Source organism: Chinchilla lanigera, unplaced genomic scaffold (assembly GCF_000276665.1).
Source record: "Chinchilla lanigera isolate Chin_1 unplaced genomic scaffold, ChiLan1.0 scaffold00117, whole genome shotgun sequence".
Classification (NCBI taxonomy): domain Eukaryota; kingdom Metazoa; phylum Chordata; class Mammalia; order Rodentia; family Chinchillidae; genus Chinchilla; species Chinchilla lanigera.
In genome coordinates this window covers 4687782-4708232 of record NW_004955518.1, presented here as the reverse complement: position 1 = coordinate 4708232, position 20451 = coordinate 4687782, and the positions used below count along the sequence as shown (strand labels likewise).

Below are 20451 nucleotides of genomic sequence, written 5' to 3'. Positions count from 1 at the left end.
TGGGCACTCTCACACAGCTGCAGGTGCCGGCCACGAGGCTTAGCCCTTTCTGGTGCCATCCTGGGAGGTGCAGAGGTGGCTACAGATTGCATTTCAGTGAAGTGGAATTCGAGACTTGTGCTGGTAGTCAGGGCCAGATGGAAAAGATTTGCTTTGGAATATAGTTCTTTCAAGGTCCAGTGTAGTCTAGTAAAGTGGCCTTGTAGCGGCTGATGCCTTAAACATAGTACAATGTTTAAAAATAATAATCTGGAAAGACAGAAACACCAACATGTCATTTTTACTCTGTGTCTCTGAGTCAGTGATTCTCGCAAGTTTGTGTGACTTTGGAGGGAAGCCTATATCAATTTTACTTGTACCTGTTATGCAGTCACTTGAAAATCGTTTTCCACATAGGCTGTAAAAAATGTTAGATTTCTAAAACAAGGTTATTGGAGAGGGCATTGCACAAAGAACTTAAGGAAAATATTTTTACAATGTCTTTGGTCTGTAGTAAGCTTTCAGTTTTCTTTTTAGTTACTGAACTGCTTCTTTTTTTTTTTTCTTGGCAGTTAAAACATGAAAGTGGTATCAGTTTGCTTGCTGGCACAACTATCAATTAGAATGTAAAACTCAGGAGGATCCATTTTGATTTTGCACTCCTACCTGCTGTGTATAGAACTTAAGAAAAGTCTGTCAGTTTCACCGACAAAACAAAAAAAAATTACAGATTATTCTGTCATTATATAGTTGCTGACATGCATGAAAAATAGTGAGCAGAGCCAGTAATTGCAGGAAAGTGCTGCGGGTATTAGAGGGTAATGGTTTGAGGAAAATTCAGCACATTTCTGAAAAACTTGTTGAGTTCTCCCAGCAGTGCCACATGTTCCCATGACGACTCACGATTTCTGATGGATCCAAACACACTTGTCCACCACAGTGGGTCAGGAAAGAGAGCAGCTGACTCACACAATGACGTGGAAACAAGAGCTCCCTGAATGGCCACCAGACCCTCGCTGAGGAAACACTGAAATAGAGCAACTGTCCCTGTCCTGGCCAGTCACCGCGTCCCCAGCACTCAGCGGCTACTTGGCAAGTCTGGGTACTAAGAGCTACAAAACGGGGGCTGGGGATTTAGCTCAGCGGCAAAAGCGCCTGCCTGGCAAGCGCAAGGTCGTGAGTTTGGTTCCCAGTACCGGAGAAACACCAAAAAAAAAAAGAGCTACAAGACATCACTGAGCTGTCCAAAGGACTCAATATTTCACTCTTTTGCAAAAGGACAGCAAATCTTTTAAAAGTATGGCTGTCTATTACCTTACATCAACTAGAGTTATTTAAGGGATAATTTCTCTTTCCTAAAATTTTCTTAAATCATACGATTTTAAAGTTACTCAGTGACATACGAGTTTAAAGTTACTAAACAGTAGAAGAACACCACGGTTGCTTTACTGTGGTCACTTAAGGAATCCTCTGGAAGTCACAGACAACAAGGTGCCTTCAGTCCCCTCCCAGCCCCCCAGTGCACTGGCTTTGTGTTTGGGGAGTAGATGTCTATGGGCCACATCGCAGCTCTCGTAGCTGCCTGCTTCCAGAAGGTTCTCCCAGTGGGAGGCACCGGTGGATCACAGGCAGAGGTTGGGTTATTTGTTCCTTTAGCTTCTTCTCTGCTGGAACCTGAGGTGGGCTCTCCCTCTACCGAAGGTCAGCACTTCATGAGTTACCTTTTCTAGGTTTCAGGGTGTCCTGCTCTTCCCTGCTAGATCTTGGTAGAGTGAGACCCTGCTGTTGCTAGCACTGAATGCTTTGGACTTTCCTAAACCCCGCCCCTACCTTTGTAAATAGTCTGTCTTGACTGTTCCTTAAATTAGGCAGTTTGAGTGTACAAGATGATTCTTGCCAAAGCCTTCATTTGTCTAACAAATAGTGTAATGTTTATGTTCTCTCTCCCTCTCCTTCTTTCATCTCCTAGGCTTCCATACTCAGGATTTGTGGTGTCGGGCATAACTCAAGAAACGTATTTCTGTAAAGAAGGTTCAACTGTGCAGACCCAAGGCCACTAGTGCATTACTTACTTGCGGCTCCAGCTCACCCCGACGTTTGTAGATGGCCTTTTCTCCAGTCAGCCCTTCGATGATCTTGGCATCATCTAGCTCCCCAGTCGCTTGGTGTCTTAGCCACTGTCTTTCTTTACCTTTCGCCTACAATGACACAGAAACCCATACAAATGAGTCTTTAATTAGTCCTGCAGGATCTTTGACGCACTGTATTTGAATAACAGGACACATACCAGAGTTGTTTTCAGTAAGTGATGGTTTTGCATGAACTCAGTCACATAAATGGACTACTTTCTGCTCTGGTGATGAAGAAATGTCCTTTGTGTGGGTTCTGTCTGTTTTAACTGTATTAACATATGGGACAATAAAGCGAACTCACTTGAAGGACACATGAACAGGAAGACAATACGCAAATAAACCCCTGGAGAAAAGTTCAATATCTGGAAATGTAATGATAGTGCACTTTGTACGGATTTTCTGTCACAGTGCTTCTGGAAAATTCATTAGGCAAAAAAATAACCAGGTTGAACTTGTTAACATTGTCTGCAAGCCCAGAGAAAATGTGATCTTCAGAACTCTTTCTTTGGGAAAGGACTTTGCTACTCCAGTCCTCTGTGATTTAGTGTGCAAATGGAAACAACTATACGCACGAGTATGTGGACATTTTGTACACCACGTGTTTCTCTGCTCTTCTGTATTCAAAAATCTTCTGCACTGCTTTCCCATATCTATATAATATTTTGCCACAATAATTTACAATCATTATCAGGTAGACTGAGGGGATAATTAAACGATAAAGAACTGTAACATCCCAATCAGAGCATGTTTATCACAGCGAATGACTATATTTACATTAAGACCTGAGAAAAATAGCTAAAATATTTTTATGCATGCAAACAGGATTATAAGATACTGTATATTTTGTTTCCACAAACACAAAAATATGGGAGGTTGGTGGAATTATCATTAGTATTTTAGCATTTTATAGTTTATATTTTTTTCTATTACTATAGAATGGGATTACTAGAGGATGGGATTTAAATTGATTTCTACCACAGTTGTAATCTGCATTTAAAAAAAACCCCACAAAATTACTTAATGTATAGCTACTGCAGTAGTGAAAGCACAACTAGTTATTGGAATTAATTAACCCATGTGACATCTAGTAAGATTGGGTAAGGAGTCCCCAGGGTCATTGTCTTGTCAATGTGTTTATGAAACTTAAAAAAGTCAATGCTTAACAATTACAATGGCACATCTGTTACCTAACATGTGATACAATTTCATCCAATACCAATCCCATATTCCTTTTAAACTCAGCTCAAGTATTCAACTTCCAAGTTGCTTTGAAACATTACTACTATGTTCTCTTTTACTTCCTTTATTCTTTATTTTCCCAGCTAACTATTATGTGAGAGTCACCTATGAAAGGCATTAGAAGTCACTCCCCAGCACGACACCTTCAAGAATCACAGAATTTCAGGACTGGAGGGTAGCTAAATGTTACCCAGAACAGCATTTCCCAGCATAAATTATCCTGAAAGCCTGGGGAATTATCCATTCCAGACACCAGGAATGACAGGAAAGAGGAAATAGGAGTTGGATCCCAACCACTAGTACAAGGAAAGAGGCCTGAGAAGGATAGCACTGTGTGGTCGAGGATGTCTGCCTAATCCATGAACCAGTAGGAAAGGATTCTAGAAGATGATATTCATCCCTCTTCCTACCCCACCTGTATCTGTGTATCTCAGCAAGTTTTACATGATAGCAGCTACTCTAATATGCCACAATTTCTCTGTGAGATCATGGGGTTCTTGCCAAGAACATGCATCTGGGAAGAACATTCCAAAGGGGCACATACCATGTACCAGGAGTTGACTTCCCACTAAAATTAACATCTTTACATTGATGACTAAGGAGGTTCCGTCTTTTATTTCATATTTACATTAATATATCTGTATTCAGTGATAATTCTGATAAAGAACAGTTATCCTTATTATATAAAGAACTCTTAAAACAGTTAAAAAATATCAAAAAATGGGCAGAAGACTCCAGCAGGTATCTCATTAAAGATATACTGATGGCAAATGTGTCTATAAAAAGATGCTTAATATCATATGTTATCAGGCAATTTCAAATTCCAACAAGTATGCTATATCACTACACATGCATTAGAATGGCCACAATCCAAAGCTCTGATCAATCTAACAAAAGAGGTAAAAGATCTATTCAATGAAAACTATAGTACTTTGAAAAAAGAGATTCAAGAGGATTTCAATAAATGGAAGAACATTCCTTGCTCACAGATAGGAAGATCTAACACTGTGAAAATGGCCATACTACCAAAACTGTTGTACAGATTCAGCACAATTACCATTAAACTACAATTAGCATACCTCAAAGATCCACAGACAACATTCCTTAAATTCATCTGGAACCAGAAGAGACCCAAAATAGCAAAAGCAATCCTGGGCTACAAGGAGAGTCAGGTGGAATCACAATCCCTGACCTGAAATTATACTATAAAGCTACTGTCATAAAATCAACAAGGTACTGGCTAAAAAACAGACCAGAGGGTCAAAGGAACAGACTGGAAGGAACAGGCACAACCACAAAACACTCAGCCACCTAATCTTTGACAAAGGGGCCAAATAAACTCACTGGAAGAAAGATAGCCTCTTTAATAAATGGTGCTGAAAAATTGGCTTGCCACCTGCCAAAGACTGAAAATAGACCCAAGTCTATCACTGTGCACCAAGCTAAAGTCAAAATGGATGACAGATCTCAACATTAAAACAGAAACACTAAATCTATTGGAAAAGAAAGTAGGTAAAAATCTTGAAGACATAGGGGTAGGCAAAGAGTTTATGAACAAAAACCAAGCTGCATGTGAAATACTTCCAAGAATCAACAACTAGGATCTCATCCTACTGAAAAGTTTCTGCACATCTAAAGAAATCACCAGCTGAGTAAAAAGAAAACCCACAAATTGGGAAAAAATTTTAGCTGAATGTCCCTTGGACAAAAGTCTTCTATCTAGAACATATAAAGAATTAAAAAACATCAGCCCCCACAAACTCAAAGACCCAATCCAAAAATGGGCAGCTGAGATGAATACAAACTTCTCAAATAAAGAAATACAAATGGCAAATAAATACATGAGAAAATGTTCCACATCATTAGTCACTTGAGAAATGCAAACTAAAACACTGAGATTTCATCTCATCCCAGTAAGAATGGCTATCATTAAGCAATCAACCAATAACAAATGCTGGTTAGGCTGTGGAGAAATAGGAACTCTACTCCACTGCTGGTGGGAATGCAGACTGGTGAAACCACTGTGGAAATCAGTTTAGAGATTCCTCAGCAAATTAGGTGTAGAGGTCCCATTCAACCCAGCTATCCCCTTCTGGGTATTTTCCCAGAAGATCTGAAAGCATCATATCATAATGATATATGTGCACCCATGTTTACAGCAGTGCAATTTGTAATTGCTAAATTGTGGAAGCAACCCAAATGCCCATCCACTGAGGAATGGATAAAAAAATTGTGGTACTTTTATATAATGGAATATTAGTCAGGTGTACAGAAAGATAAACTCAAGACTTTCATAGGTAAATGGTCACAACTAGAGACCATACTTATAAGTGAAATAAATCACACCTCCATGTGTAAGCAACATATTGTCTCACTAGAGTGAATAAAAATTAGGAGGTATGACAGACATTGTGAAATGAAAGGAAAATGCTCAAAGATAAAGAGCAACTGGGATGAGGGAACAGAGAAAAGAAAGAAGGGAAAATTATGCATGTATGTATGTGCAGGATAGCTAACATAGTTGTACTACTGACTTCTATCACTATACTGAAAGGAACAGTTAATGATTACTTATTTGATCAATCTTGCATGTCTCTATTTGTTTTCCTGAGAAACCACTTTGAAGATATCAATACATAATACAACAGCCATTGTTAATTTCCTACCATTTTGTCTGTAACTCTGTATTGCGTGTATTGTCCTTATGTTGTTTTGTAAAAGGATGTCTGTTTGTTAATATGTTTTCCTTCTTTTATTCTTAAAATAAATTAAAACAAAACAAAACAAAACAAAAAAAACCCAAAACTCTGACAACACCAAATGCTGACTAGAATGTAAACAACAGAAACTCTCACCACTCTTGGGAATTAAAAATGCTACAGCCACTTTGGAAGACAGTTTAATAATTTCTTACAAAACAAAACATAGTCTTACCGTACAATCCAGCCATTGTGCACCATAATTAATACTTATACAAATGAGTTAAAAATTTAAGTCTACACAAAAATCTGCATATGTTGTTTATAACAGTTCCACACATAATTGCCAAAACTTAGATGCAACTATGATGTTTTTCAGTAGGTGAATGGATAACCTGTTCCATCCTGACAATGGAATATTATCCAGCACTAAAAAGAATGAACTAGTAAATTTATTTATAAAGATCACACTGTAATAAAGTTATCTAGAGTAATTATGCTTCACTGTTTTAGCTATTCCTGTTTTTGACTATACTAAGAAATTTACAATTTACCAGGAGAATAAGTTATTATTTTACCATCTTTAGTAGATTTTTAAAATAGAAGTTTTATTGGTTAGCTCTAGTTATCAACTTTCAAAGCTAGTTTAATGTAAGGCAGCCCTTTAACACCATAAAATGGGAAAACATTAATTCCTTGTGGAAGGATTGTGCAATCCTGACTTACTGATATTAATTCCTCATCAGCATTAGAGTCCAGAAGTCAGTATGACAGCCAAAAAGCACCCAAAGGGAATGACATGTGGCATGGATCTGGGATGCGGAGGGCAGGTAGCAGAGTGATGTAGAGCAGTAAGTGCTAAGACCTAGTCCAGCTTTGTTACAGGAGTCCAACAGCACTGTGGAGTTTTTCTTTTGGTATCCATGCTACTAACTAACACTTCGTAAAAATGTCAAAAATGGTTCCTGTTTAGGACATGTGTTCCGTATTGCCCTTGGTAAGCTGGGTACAGAATTTACAATATGATCCTCTTTACCTCCGCGCTTACACTGATTATTGTGCTTAAGTACCATCTAGCATGAAGACTGTTACCACTACACATGCTAAAAAGAAAAGGACTTAGCAAAATTTGCTCTGTGAGTGAAGGAGAAGTATATGCTTTTTTTCCCCAATAAATCTGCAACCCTTTTCTTGCTCTTTTTGGTCAGTCTTCAAATTCAAGTATAATGTTATAAAGTCCATACATTTTAAGTACAGATCCGAATCAACTGTTAAGAAGTGAACTCAGAATTTTAACCACCCACACCTCCAAAATGTCCCAGGGCCTTTTTCTGGACTTTACTTTCCTACTCCAAAGGCAGCCCCTATTCCAAACTCTCTGTTCACTGAATAAGTCTGCCTATTTATAGAAATGGAATCATACAATACATATTCTTTGGTCTCTGGCTTTGCTCGGCGTTATCCCTGTGAGAGGCTTGCACTATGGTAGGCAGCAATATTTTGTTCTCTTTCATGGCTGCAGCAGTATTCTACTGTATGATTTTCACAACTGATCATTTCTATAATTCTGTTGTTTTCAGTTTTGGGCTATTATGAGTAATATCATCATGAACATGCCCATGTCTTTTGGAACAAATATATATTTTTGTTGGGTGGAAGCACTGGGTTACAGAGTATGGATATGTTCAGCTTCAGTGGAAAATGTATCAATTTCTCAAAGTGGGTTTTCCATTTTGCATTTCCATAAGCAATGTCCAAGGGTTTCATTTACTTAATATCCTCACCAACATCTGATATTGACAGTTTAAAGGTTTTTTTTTTCCCGACATTCTGGTGGGTGTATAGTATGCTCCCTTCATTTTTATTCCCAGATAAATGTATTACTTTTGGTATAGTTTGTCTTTGATAATTTTTAGAACCATGAACCAGAGCTTTTGAGAAGCAAAAGTATGTATCAGCCTTTTAAACCAGAAATAGTGGGCACAAAGACATTTTAATAACAGTAGCACTGCTCATTAGTTCTTAAGTATGTAACTTGCAGACAAATATGGTAAGAAAATTTATTTTCTATCTCTAGCAAGCTAACACTTGTAAACTCAAAACAGGAAGAGGCCTATCAAATGGATGCTCCTGATGGCCATGGGCAAGAAGGGGAACTCTTTAAACAGTTACTAAGGTCTAAACAGAAGCACTTATTCTTTTGTACTGAGTATATAAAGACTTCTGTATTTGATGGGACTCCTTGAAGTACTTCTCGAAATAGTAAGTTCCTACTGTATTTAAATAAATGCTTTTACTTGTAACAAGGAGCCAGACATCTTCATTATATAGTCCTATTGCATGAACCAAAGTATTCTTGTAAATATGTCCATCTGTTTTGCATTACACAATAAATTCATACTAATGAGAACTCGTTATATTATATATAAAGCTAGGTTGTACTGCTAAGAAATATAAATTACAGACTTTCTAAAAAAGAAATATCATTTCAGTGCTTTCATGTAAAGAACACTTAGACTACCTGAAATGCTCAGAGAATGAGGTATTCTGGTTAATTCATTTTTTGGGAAACCTTGGTTAACCAGAAAGTGGGTGTGTGTACACACAGACACATACACAGAAACCCATCTGTAGCATTGAGGATGTTAGAATGAATAAGCTTGACCAGAATCAGTTATCTTGTGGTTTGTGATACTATCTTGTGATTTTTAGTACTGAAAGCATTCTGATTAATCAAGGCTTCTCTTGTTTGGTTATAATTTAGTAAGATATCCTTTACCTATAAACTCTACAGTCCAGACAGTTTTCTATTACTCCTTTAGAAGAAATTAGAAAGACTTAAGTAGCAATTTTTTGTAGAAAGTATGAACAGTCTATAGAATAAATCATGTGGGAAAACAGATGAATAAGTAACTGGAATCCCTGCAAAGGATTCCCAGCAAACAGTGATTTTCCTATTTCACAGCTTCCATGATTTTAACATATTATTTTATGACATTTCTCCACACTTAGTCAACACATACTTTTTATGCTACTAATCTGTTCCATTCAAAGAAAGAATATTTGCTGGATTAAGGAAAACTTTAATGTATATTTATAAATTATTAATCAGTGGTTCTCAATATTTTGACATAGCCATCAAAATATATTACTAAATATACATTAGGTTCTATACAGTGAAAGAATATTGCAAAAAAAAAAAAGAAAAAATTTGCATTTTTATTCCAAGGAGCTCTCTCTCTCCCCCCAACCCCATCTTTCACTTTCTCTGTTACTGCATTACTGGGGATGGAACCTAGGGGCACTTTACTACTGAGATACAGCACAACTCCCCATTTTTAAATTTTGAGACAAGGTCATACTAAGTTCTTCAGGCTGGTATCAAACTTGTAATCTTCATACCCCAGCCTCCTGAGTAGCTGGGACTACAGGCCTGGCCCCTTTATTCCCTGCCTTCTTTTTTTTCTTTTTTTTTTTTTTCTTTTTTTAAAGTAACATCTCATTGCAAGGGAAAAGGGTGATTTATGTACTTAACAAAGATGATTCTCATTAGAAGAGTCTGTACCCTTGGGTGCTGATAGGGAATGAAATCATTACTTTGGGTAACAGATTACTGTCATTTTGCAATATTTTTTTATGAACATGAATAATTTCAGGTCTTTCTTTCAAGAATTAAATATGCTGTATCTCAAAGGAACTGAGAGCTACACATACTGATGGTGCATCTACAATAGGCATCTTAGATTGTTTAACAAGCTCCTAGATTCTATCCCCAATAATCTGTTGTCTGTAGGTCCTTCCCATCTCAGGACAAGGCAATGGGCAACCCCACTCGTCTAGCTGTTCAGGCTGCACACCTAGGAGACATCCATGACTCCTGTTTCATTCACACCCAGTCCACTGCAGATTTCTTACTCCCGACCATCTCCATGCCTATTTCTAGTGCAGCCTATATTTGTTCCTACTCAGACCACATAGTGTCCTGTTGGTCTCCCTACTCTCACCTTTGCCCTTTAGTTACTATCTCATAGCTGATATACAATAACTGAAACCTACAATTTCAAAGAGGAAAAGGTTATTTTGCCACATAGTTTGTAGAGGTTTCAGTCCCTAGTCAGCTGGGCCCAAGGCTGTGGGGCAGAGCAGAGGGGAATAGCAGAGGTACATGACAGAGAAGAGTTGCTCCCGGCATGGCAGACAGGAAGAAGAGAGTAGGAAAGCAGTGGGGAAGGGAGATAAATCCTTCCAGGCCACAGCCTCAGTGATCCACTTCCTCTAACCAGGCTCCGCCTCCTCAAGTCACCCTTAGCTATAGATTTACCAGTGGACTAATCCACTGATGAGCATCAACCCTCATGATCCAGTCACCTCCAAGATCCCTCTATGAGTACATGAGGCTTTGGAGGAACATCTAGATATAAACCATAACAGTTCTCTCTTCACACAGCAAACAAAAGCATCTTTATAAAACATGTTGTGACTTTGAAGATATACATTAAAAAAAGTACTGACATGATTAACTATATATCTTTTAAAAACCCAGGTTGAATTTATATTTTTTTCTAGTCTTATTTAAGAATGAAAAAGAGCTTCCAGAGTAGTGAGCAAAGAAAGAGCCTCTCCAAAATTTGGTGTTCAGACACTGCAATATAGAACATGAAGAGGAGAAGAAAGAGGGAGGCGACAGGATCTGAAGCCAGAATTGAAGTCTACAAGGAGATCGAAGAGAGACTTCAACGAAGGAGGAGGTGGCAGGTGGTGCCTTCTTTCTGGGCCTGGACTCACTGCATGGGAGAAGCAGCTCAAACCTGCAGATGTATGGTGACTACTGGCAACCCCAGAGGCCTAAGAGATCAGCGGATCAGTGCAGTAAACTGCAGCAGCTGTTGAGTTACTCAGGTTCAGATGTACCCCAGAAGAGGGCAATTGGCTGGGAGTTGTGTTAGGGGCTAACTGAGCTCAGAACTCAGCCAGCAACTGCTGGCTCCACCTAGCAGCTCCCAGATTGGAGCCAGGGAGCCAAGTTCAAGCCGGAAGGAGGCGAAAAGACTGCTGCAGGCTGAACAGGTCTGGTTCTAGCCTCACAGCCAGCCTGAACTTCAGTGGACCTAAAGGAACAGGCTTGCTGTGAACATCCACTACCCCACTGTAAAACTACAGCTAGCTTGCTGGGATTAATCAAACTGGATCTGTCTGCCCGTGCTGTTTACCAGTGACAGCAGATACACACTTTGACATGGGTATTTTTTTCTTATTTTCTTTCTTTGTCTCTTTTCTTTTTGTTCTGTTTGTTCTTTCTTGATTGTTCTTATTTTTATATGAGTGTGAACATGGTTTCTAGTTCTTTTGTTGTTCTGTTTTGTTTTTGTTTTTATTTCTTTCTTTTCATCTTCTCTCCTGTCTTCTTCAACACTTCCCAAAGTTTGTGTGATCTTCCTTTGTCCTCCAGACTTGCTTCTAATCTCTTTGTCTTCTATTGGTCTAATTCCCCCCCACCCCCACCCCCACCCCCGCAAACCCTTTTTAAATTCTCCCCTGAGGGTAAAATCACTATATTGAGGGCTTATTTACTGCATATAATTTTCTGGTTTGTTCTAGATTTTGTTACACAACTACAAATCTAGTACACATAGTTAAAGGTGGCAAATTAATAGGTACCTCAGTTTGTTGTTCTGTAGGCTGTGTTTGATGCTATTGTTATTCCTGATAGTACCACATTAACTAAAGGACAATTGTTCTAACCAGTTGTTCTTCCTGGTATGCCAAGACTGAGATTGTCTAAGTGTCAAAACATAAAACAAAACAAAAAACTACTATACACCAGTGCTAAAGAACTGGGGGCTGGGCTGAGTAGACAGCAACTTTTCATCCCTAACAAATTGAAGAAGTAGGATCTAGCAACAGACTCAAAACCTAAAAGCCAGCTATATCTGGAATACACCTCTGAGAAGTAGTCATTTCCTAAGGGTTCTAAATACTAGCAATAAAGCTGCTCACCATAGGCAATTTACAAGCATCAACCCAGGAATTAAACTTACAAAAAAAAATAGAAGATGAGAAGACACTTAAAAAAGATGCAACCTCAGACCTCCAGCTCACTAAAGGCAAACCCAGGAAAAAAGAGGTGGAAGAATCAGAAAGCCACCCACCTAGACTCTGAAGTGGTAACATTGGAGTAACAATGCAGATGAATGAGGCTCTAGAATTAAATCAGAAACAATGTCTCAGAAAACTACAGAGATGGTAAAAGACAGGTTTAGTAACTCTAAAGCAGATACAGATAAAAAGAGGAGCTTAGGAAAATGATGGAAACCAGGAATGCCCAACATAGGAGATAAAGGAATCCATGAAACAGATTTAGATAGCTAGGAGAGTAAAAATTCCATTGAAAGTATACGTAGCAGAATGAGCTAATGTGAGGACAGAATCTCAGCTATGGAAGACGGGATTGCAGTTAGTAATAATGAACAGAAAGATTTCTTAAGAATAGCAAAAGACCATGCGAAATCAATCCAGCAGCAGCCAGATGATGTAAACAAAAACAGCGTAAGATTGATAGGAGTCAATGAAAAAGCAGGAGATACCGTTAAGGACATAAAAAACCTGCTCACAGATGTCATGGCAGAAAACTTCCCTGGCAGGGAAAAACAGTGAGGCATATAGAACTCCAGTAAGCTATGATTAAAAAAAAACTACACTAAGGCATATAATAGTTAAGATCTCACAAATTCAACACAAAAACAGAGCATTAAAAGCTACAGAAAAGAAACAAATCACTATAAAGGAAGCCTATCAGAATCACAGGAGACTTCTCAACACAAACCCTCAAGTCAAGGAAAGCTTGGAGTGAAGTATTTCAAGCCCTAAAAGAAAACAACCTCCAACCCAGATTGATGGAGCCCACAAAACTATCTTTCAAAACAGATAGAGAAATAAGAAACTTCCATGCCAAAGAACACTAAAGCTGCATTCCAAATATTCTGATGGACATTCTAGAAAGAGATAATCAGGATTACAACTCCATGAACCCCAATAGAATGAATCTACCAGGCAAGGTAAGTGATTAAACAGAGGGGAAAAAAGGAAGCCAACAACAGAAATAACATGACCAGGATAAGTCAATGCATATCAGTAATAACCATCAATTAGTGGTCTCAATTCACCAATCAAAAGAAACAGACTGGCAGAATGGATTAAGAAGCAAGATCTAACAATATGAACATACAAGAAACACATTTAATTCAAAAAGAAATTCAAATACTGAAAGTCAAAGGATGGAAAACTATACTACATGCAACAGGAACACAGAAAAAAGTAGGGGTAGCTATTCTACCTGCAGACAAAGTGGATTTCAATCCAAGACTGATTAAGAGAGACAAAGAAGGTCACTACATCCTTGTAAAGGGAACAATCCAAGAGAAAGGATAACAATCATAAATATATATACACCAAATACCAGTGCACCCAACTATATAAAACAAATAATAACAGACATGAAAAATCAAATAAACACTAACAGAATTATAATGGGAGACCTCAATACACCACTGTCACAAATAGACAGCTCAACTAGGCAAAACAACAATGCTGGTGGGGCCATAGAAGGGCTATGAAAAGGAACCCTTCTCCACTATTGGACTAGAAGTCCCATTGGACCCAGCTATTCCCCTTCTTGGTATCTTCCTGAAAGAATTAAAAGCATCATACCACAGTGATAATTGATCAAACAATTAAGCATTAACTGTTCCTTTCAATAAACCAATAGAAATTAGTAGTACAATTCTCTTAGCTATCTTGTGTATATATGTGTATATATATGTTTTCCTTCTTTCTTTCCTTCTTTTCTCCTTTCCCCCATCCCAGTTGTTCTTTCCTTTTGAGCAGGGGGCATCACAATCCCTGACCTGAAACTGTACTACAAAGGTACTGTAATAAAAACAGCATAGTACTGGCAAAAATACAGACATGAAGATCAATGGAACAGATTAGAAGATGCAGAAAGAAACCCATACATTCTTCTTCCCTTTTACAATATCTATTGTACCTTTTGGATTTTATTTACTCTTTTAGCTTCTTACACTAGGGATATAATACGATGTTTACACATGTGAGTCTGATTTATTTCACTTACAAGTATGGTCTCTAGCTGTATCCATTTACCTACAAAAACCTCGCGTTTATCTTTCTTTATAACTGAGTAGTACTCCATTATATAAAAATACCACATCTTTTTTATCCATTCTTTGGTTGATAGGCATTTCTAGCTAAATGGATGCACCTTGAGACCATACTCTTAAGTGAAATAAATTGGACACACATCTGTAACTACTGCATTGTTTTTCTGGTATGAGAAACCAAAAGTGCAAATAAGGACCAAAATGTATAACAGGTGTATCAGTCAGGGTTTACTAGAGAAACAGATATAACACAAGATATATAAATATATAAGAAACTGCAAGTTTGCCTTATAATGGTCAGCCACACAGTTGGATGCGGAAGCATGCAGAAAGTGTCTGTATGCTGGAGATTGAAGAGCCCAGCCCCAGGCCTGGGGCTCACTGCAGTGTCCATATAAGTCTGTATCAGGAGGCTGATGGGTCTGTGGCAGAATGTTGAAGAATCTATGACGAAGGCCAGAGAGTTTATAGCAGAAGGCTGAATCGTCTCAGGCGGAAGCCGAACAGTCTGCACCAGAAGCCAGGAGATGACCAAGCTGAAGGTGAAGACTGGAGCTCCTCTGAAGAACCAGAAGCTAGTCTTTTCTTAACTTTTTTTGTTTCTAATGCAGCCTATCTGCCCTGGGGGGTGGGGGTGGTCCTCTACGCCCACACCCTCTATATGCCTTTTTTTGTACAGGCTTAGGATGAATATAAACTAAGTACTCTGGCTCTCTGCTGAGTTATATAGCTACCCTTTTAAACTTTTTAAGTTGACACAATAAACAATATCTCAGAAGGGTAAGGGAATGTCTTTTTTACCCCAAGATGTAGAATTGCTGAGTCACTTAGCCAAACCTCTAGACTCCCCCAGTTGACACAATGTATCAACCATAACAATAGGTATTGTGAAGCAGGAAGAAAATATTCAAATGGGAAGGGGAACTAGCCAGGGGGGAGGGGGAAAGGAAGGAAGGGAAAAGAAAACATGAGAAAAGAAGGAAAAACTGGAAAGTAAGCTTTTGTAAATAGGGAGGGGAAGGGAGATTAAAGGGAGAGGAGAGTAATGGGGAAAAAAAGATTTAAGATATATATAGGTACAAATTCCCTATGATGAATGTGATCATTATGTGTATATAAAATGTATCAAAAAAGGAAAGAAATTTGCCTTTCTTATATATAATGTAAATAATCACAGTTCTATTTCCTTGTATTCCTCCTCTATACCAGCTTAACCAACAAAATGAACCAAAAGTCTTTTTTTTTAAGAATATGAAAATTTAGGCTGTTTATTACTAAATGCATAGTTTTATATATTGTATATGTTTTCAAAACAATCATTCTTGGTATTTAAGTTGCCTCTTAAACTCATTTTCTGCAGTTATTTAGACCTGATTCTGTGTTAATTGCTTTCAATGTTCCTTGTTACTCTTTTTATACCAAAAGGTTCCCATTCTTGAGGAGTTCGGAGTCCTCTTAGTTGGCATGTGCATACGTATGTACATATATGTGCACACACTGCGCATGCATATTTATTTCACACTTCTTTTCAGAATGGGTACTTAAGTGACATATTTTAGGTGTCTGAATATCTGAAAATATCTTTCTGTCACCTTTGCAATTTTGTTGAATACAGAATTCTTGGACCATAACTTTTCCCCTCAGAATCTTGCAGACATTCTTCTGTCTTCAGCAGTAGTGTTTCAGAGAGAACTAATGTTCGATTAAGTTTTTTTTGCCATGACAATAGCTTCTTTTTAATCTGCTTGTGAACTTTTTGGCTGCGTTCCTTAGTTGAAATGTTAACATTGTACGAGGCTGTGAGGTGCTCCCACCATTGCCTGGTACTCAGGGATTGTTTCTTAATCTATAAACTCAGGACTTCAGCTCAGGATAGTTTTGTTATTACTTTCACTATTTATTATGTGTCTGTTTTGGTGCAAAGTCCTCGGGAAACATCTGGCCATTCGGTATGTGCTTACTGCGCAGTTACTGTATTACTATTACCGGGGCAGCTCAGGGCTCTGTATGTTAGCTCCTGAACCCTGCTTTTCTCAGCCAGATTCCTTGTGGGTTTTACTCTTTATTTCCTTGGTGGTCTGGAATAGCTTCTCAAGTTCTTCATTCCTGTAAGTACTTAGAATTAGGGCTAGATTGAGTATGTTCTGCTTTCCATGCAAATTTAAGTGACAGCACTCCATTTTTAATTTTCTTGTCATCTCTACTGTATTCAACTCCCTTACCCTTTCTGCTTGCTTTAAGACTAAGGCCTTATCCTTTTAAGTCAATTTCTTATTTCACCTATTATACGTTTACGTGAATTACGAGAACACAAAGAAGACGTTTTCTAAAAATTTTATGTTTTCTGAAGGAAATGTTCTAGTCCAGCATCATCTTCTATATCTTGTTACTCCACCTCAACACAGAATGTTTTCGCAGGTCCCAGGGCTGTTTCATTTTTCCTGTATCTTCCTTTTTGAATGATAACATGCCTATATAAAACTGCTCCAGAGCAGCCTGGATAGCTTCCCCCTGAGGATTGTAAACTGATTGTCTCAGATGCTGTCTTGCTGCTGAGACCATGTCTGACATCCATAGTTTAAAGGAGGAGAGGTGTTAGCCTCATGTTTCAGTCCATAGTCAGCTTGTTCTAAGATGGCAGCATGGCAGAGGAGGCAGAGAGAGAGAGACAGAGACAGAGACAGACAGACAGACAGATACAGAGAGACAGACAGACTGAGAAGCAGAGAGATGGGAAGAGGGAAGGAGACAGACTCTTCCAAGTCCCCACCGACCACCTCCTCTGACCAGGCGTCACCTCACATTTACCTATAAACTCATCAGTGGAGTAATCCAGTGATAAGTATCACACATCTCACTCCAGGAGTCAGTTACCTGCCAAAAGCCCGAGGGACGCGGCTTTGGGGACATGCGGACACAGGTGGTACTACTGAACTGCACCTACACTGCCAGCCCAAGAACTCCACGGAGGAGTCGGAATGTGGGAGTTGGAACTGTGAACATTCCCAGCACGAAGACTTCATCTCCACAACATTTCTTATTTTGTCTGGAAAAGCCACTGGAATGGGGCCCACTTTCAGCATTTGGCTTTTGTTTGATCTGGTCTTTAAGCCAAGTGCAAGCTAGGGCTGATCCGGCCCCTTTCCCAGCGCTACTCCCCTTCCAGCTCTGCTTCTTGCTGCTGCTGAGGGACACCCACCTCTCCGCCCTCCTCCTCAGCACTCTGCTTTCAGACGCTGCTGTTTGGCACTGACAGAACGGAGGTCAGGGACATGCTTCTTCCTTTCCCTGCCTCTCCGATCACCGGCTCTCATGAGACCTCCGAAGACACATGTAGGATGCACGCACGCACTTGCTAGCAATGCTATTTCTAAGAAGGTTATTGAGCTGAATTCATAGGAGTCCCATTGCATTATATGAGTATTTGGCAAAAATGTTTCAAAGGTTCTTGCATGTCACTAGCACCCTTCCTTAATTCCTACCATCACATGGGTTTTCACCATTAATAACTTCCGGTCATCTGGCAAAGACTAGGTTAGCCAACCATCTGGAAGTCCAAGCTGTTGTAGGTCAACACTGCCCTCCCAGGGGCACTAACACCATATGCTGAGATGGGCCACTCATGTGCTAAGAAAGAATGACCGGCACTCTGCTGCTTGCCCCTGAAATCCAGTCATTCCTTGATGGGGCTGTCCTTACCCTTCTCCCCTCTCTGCTCTCTGGTCTTGCCTTAATCAACACAACTTTCTTGGCTTGAGGTGCAAATCACCATCACAGTGCAGACATCCACAGACATGTGACTCTAGCTGGTCCCAGCCTTGCTCCTGAACTACAGGTTCACATTTGGAAAACTTCGAATCCCACGCTTGACATTGTTATACGTGAGCGTTTGGTAATGAGAAAACACACCAACACCCAAAGCTGATATCTGCTTCCTTCCCACGTCTTTCCTCTTCCTATGTCCCGACCTCTGTCCTCTAGGCCTTGAGAACTCTAGTCCCTTTCACCTCACCTTCAGTCAGTTCCTGTCTTTCATTCTACCTCTACGCTGCTTCTTGAAATTGCCTCACCGTTTCCATTTTCACTTTAAATACTCTGCCTCTGGTTCTGATCATTCCTCGCCTGAAAAGCTGACGTCACTTTCTGGTTTCTGCTTCTGTCGTCTCTGAAACTTCCTCTCTTCATGATACGACACACCCTAAAGAAGGTGCTCCTTTTCTCAACAGCCTTTGTGGCTCACAGCTTACTGGCTGCTCCTCAGCATGAGCTCCAGGCCTTTGGGGGTTTGTGCTCTCTCTGGTCCTCTCTCCCCCTACCAACTGCCCACAAGCCCACCCTCAGACTCTGACCGCCTGTCACTGTGGACCCTGCCCTTCTCCAAACTGCCTGGCATTCAAACATCCGTCTGCGCAGAGGGTTGCTGTCCAGACTACTGCTCCACAAGCCATCTTCAGTCCCCAAACACTACAGCCGGTCAGGGTGCACTAAGGGACAGAGACCAACAGTCCGTCGCTAGGAACGTGTGTGCGCCTTGACAAGGACATGTTGTGCCTGTTAAGCCTAATATTTATGAAACAACTGGCCTTCATTCAACACGCTATTTTTTCAGTAACTCGTTCCTATGTGTATCACAGAAGCATTATCCCACGTTGGATTTAAAGGGCTGGCTCCTTCCCAGAGAAGTTCTGATAAGGGCTGGCCATGCTGCCCGTTCACCCTGTCCTTAGGGGAGAGTTGCCAGGGGAGACCAAGTGCATTCTTCCTGTGCCGGCTCCGGTGACGCTTTCTCTGTGAGTCTCGCTCGGCCTGTCCAGCTCAGCACTGACTCACATGTGTGTCTGCATGCCCACAGCACCTTGGTTACCTCTCTGTGGCATTTACCATATCACGTCTTCTGATGCAACTATACGTCTGTCCTCTTCCCTAGAAGGTTAGTCATTGAAGGCAGGAATCCTTAGGCTAACTAGAACTATAACAAATGTCACTGAATGAAATGGTTATTATAGAGTAAACAAAAGAAGTAAGAAAACGCTTTCTGTCTCTACACATGAGGAAAGTACTCAGAGTGAAGCCTAAGGTCCTAACTCTGTACTTACCTCGCTTTCGGCCTCCTGCGCTCATCTACACTTCACACGGGGTAGTGCCCTGCCTGCCGCCAGCTCACACCTGTGTGCATTCTGCTGTGTGTTCACAGCTGTGCATTCTGCTGAGACACCTTTCTCTGGTCAAGGCCGGGTTCATGCGTCCTTCCTCTGGGGTTTAACTCTATTCTGTGTTACCCTTCCTTGTGGCACTTATGGCATTAAACTGAAACGATCTGTGTCAGTGTCTCTCTTCTCTGACACTAAAACCTTCTTAGTATGGGGACAATAGCTTACCAATGTTTGTGCCCCAAGTGCCAAGCACAGGGCATGCCACGTGGCCAGTGTTCAAGACACTATTTATCTCAACAAGAGTTTATTCTGAAATACTGGAGGAAAAAAGAAACAATTACTAGGTGATAAGAAGAGATATCAGGCTAGCCAAGGCAATCAGAGAACAGCTAATTTAGTTTAGACTGAGAATGAAAGTACTGACTAGAGATTAGAAAAACATTAGACAGCATGACTAAAATCAGTGGCCTTTTGTGGGAGTGGATACTTTCTTTTGTTAGAGAATGACACAACCAAAGATTGAGATTTTGCATCAGGTATAATTGACTGTATTATTTTAATGAGAAAATTCTTGATATAAATTTAGAAAAAGTTTCAATACTAGGACTTTATGATATTACACATGGAATAGTCAGGAGCCCATGATGCATGTAACAACCAGGCATGCATCGAAGCTGATGCCAACAAAGGTGGCAAGAGCATTTCCTGCTCCTCAAATCTCAACCCAGCCCCTCCGCTTAGCAAGTCATCTCAAATGAGAATTTGCTAGTTTCTGGTCAGACTTCGTGTTTCTCATCAAGAAAACACATGTTACTGGGATGACACAGCAACCTCAGAGATGCCGGAAGATCTTAGTCAAGCAGAGCCACACAGGCCCAGCAGAAAATGACAAGAAAAGGACAAACCAAAGCCTCCTTGCTCAAGCTACAACCTGAAGTTTCATATTCCACAGAAAATCCTGTCCGCTGTGAGCCAGCAGTTGTGTTTTTTTTTTTTTTTTTTTGGTTTTTCTCCGGTACCGGGAACCGAACTCACGACCTTGCGCTTGCCAGGCAGGCGCTTTGCCGCTGAG

General features: G+C 39.9%; 1 protein-coding gene across 1 annotated transcript in view; it reads right to left on the bottom strand.

The window, feature by feature from the left end:
• The window catches only part of Vwa8 (von Willebrand factor A domain containing 8), a gene marked incomplete at its 5' end in the record, with an annotated part of 371699 nt that overhangs the window by 15247 nt on the left and 336001 nt on the right, over positions 1-20451 (bottom strand). Inside the window, 1 exon segment of the mRNA XM_013506956.1 lies at positions 2052-2177. Coding sequence (XP_013362410.1) covers positions 2052-2177 — 126 coding nt within the window.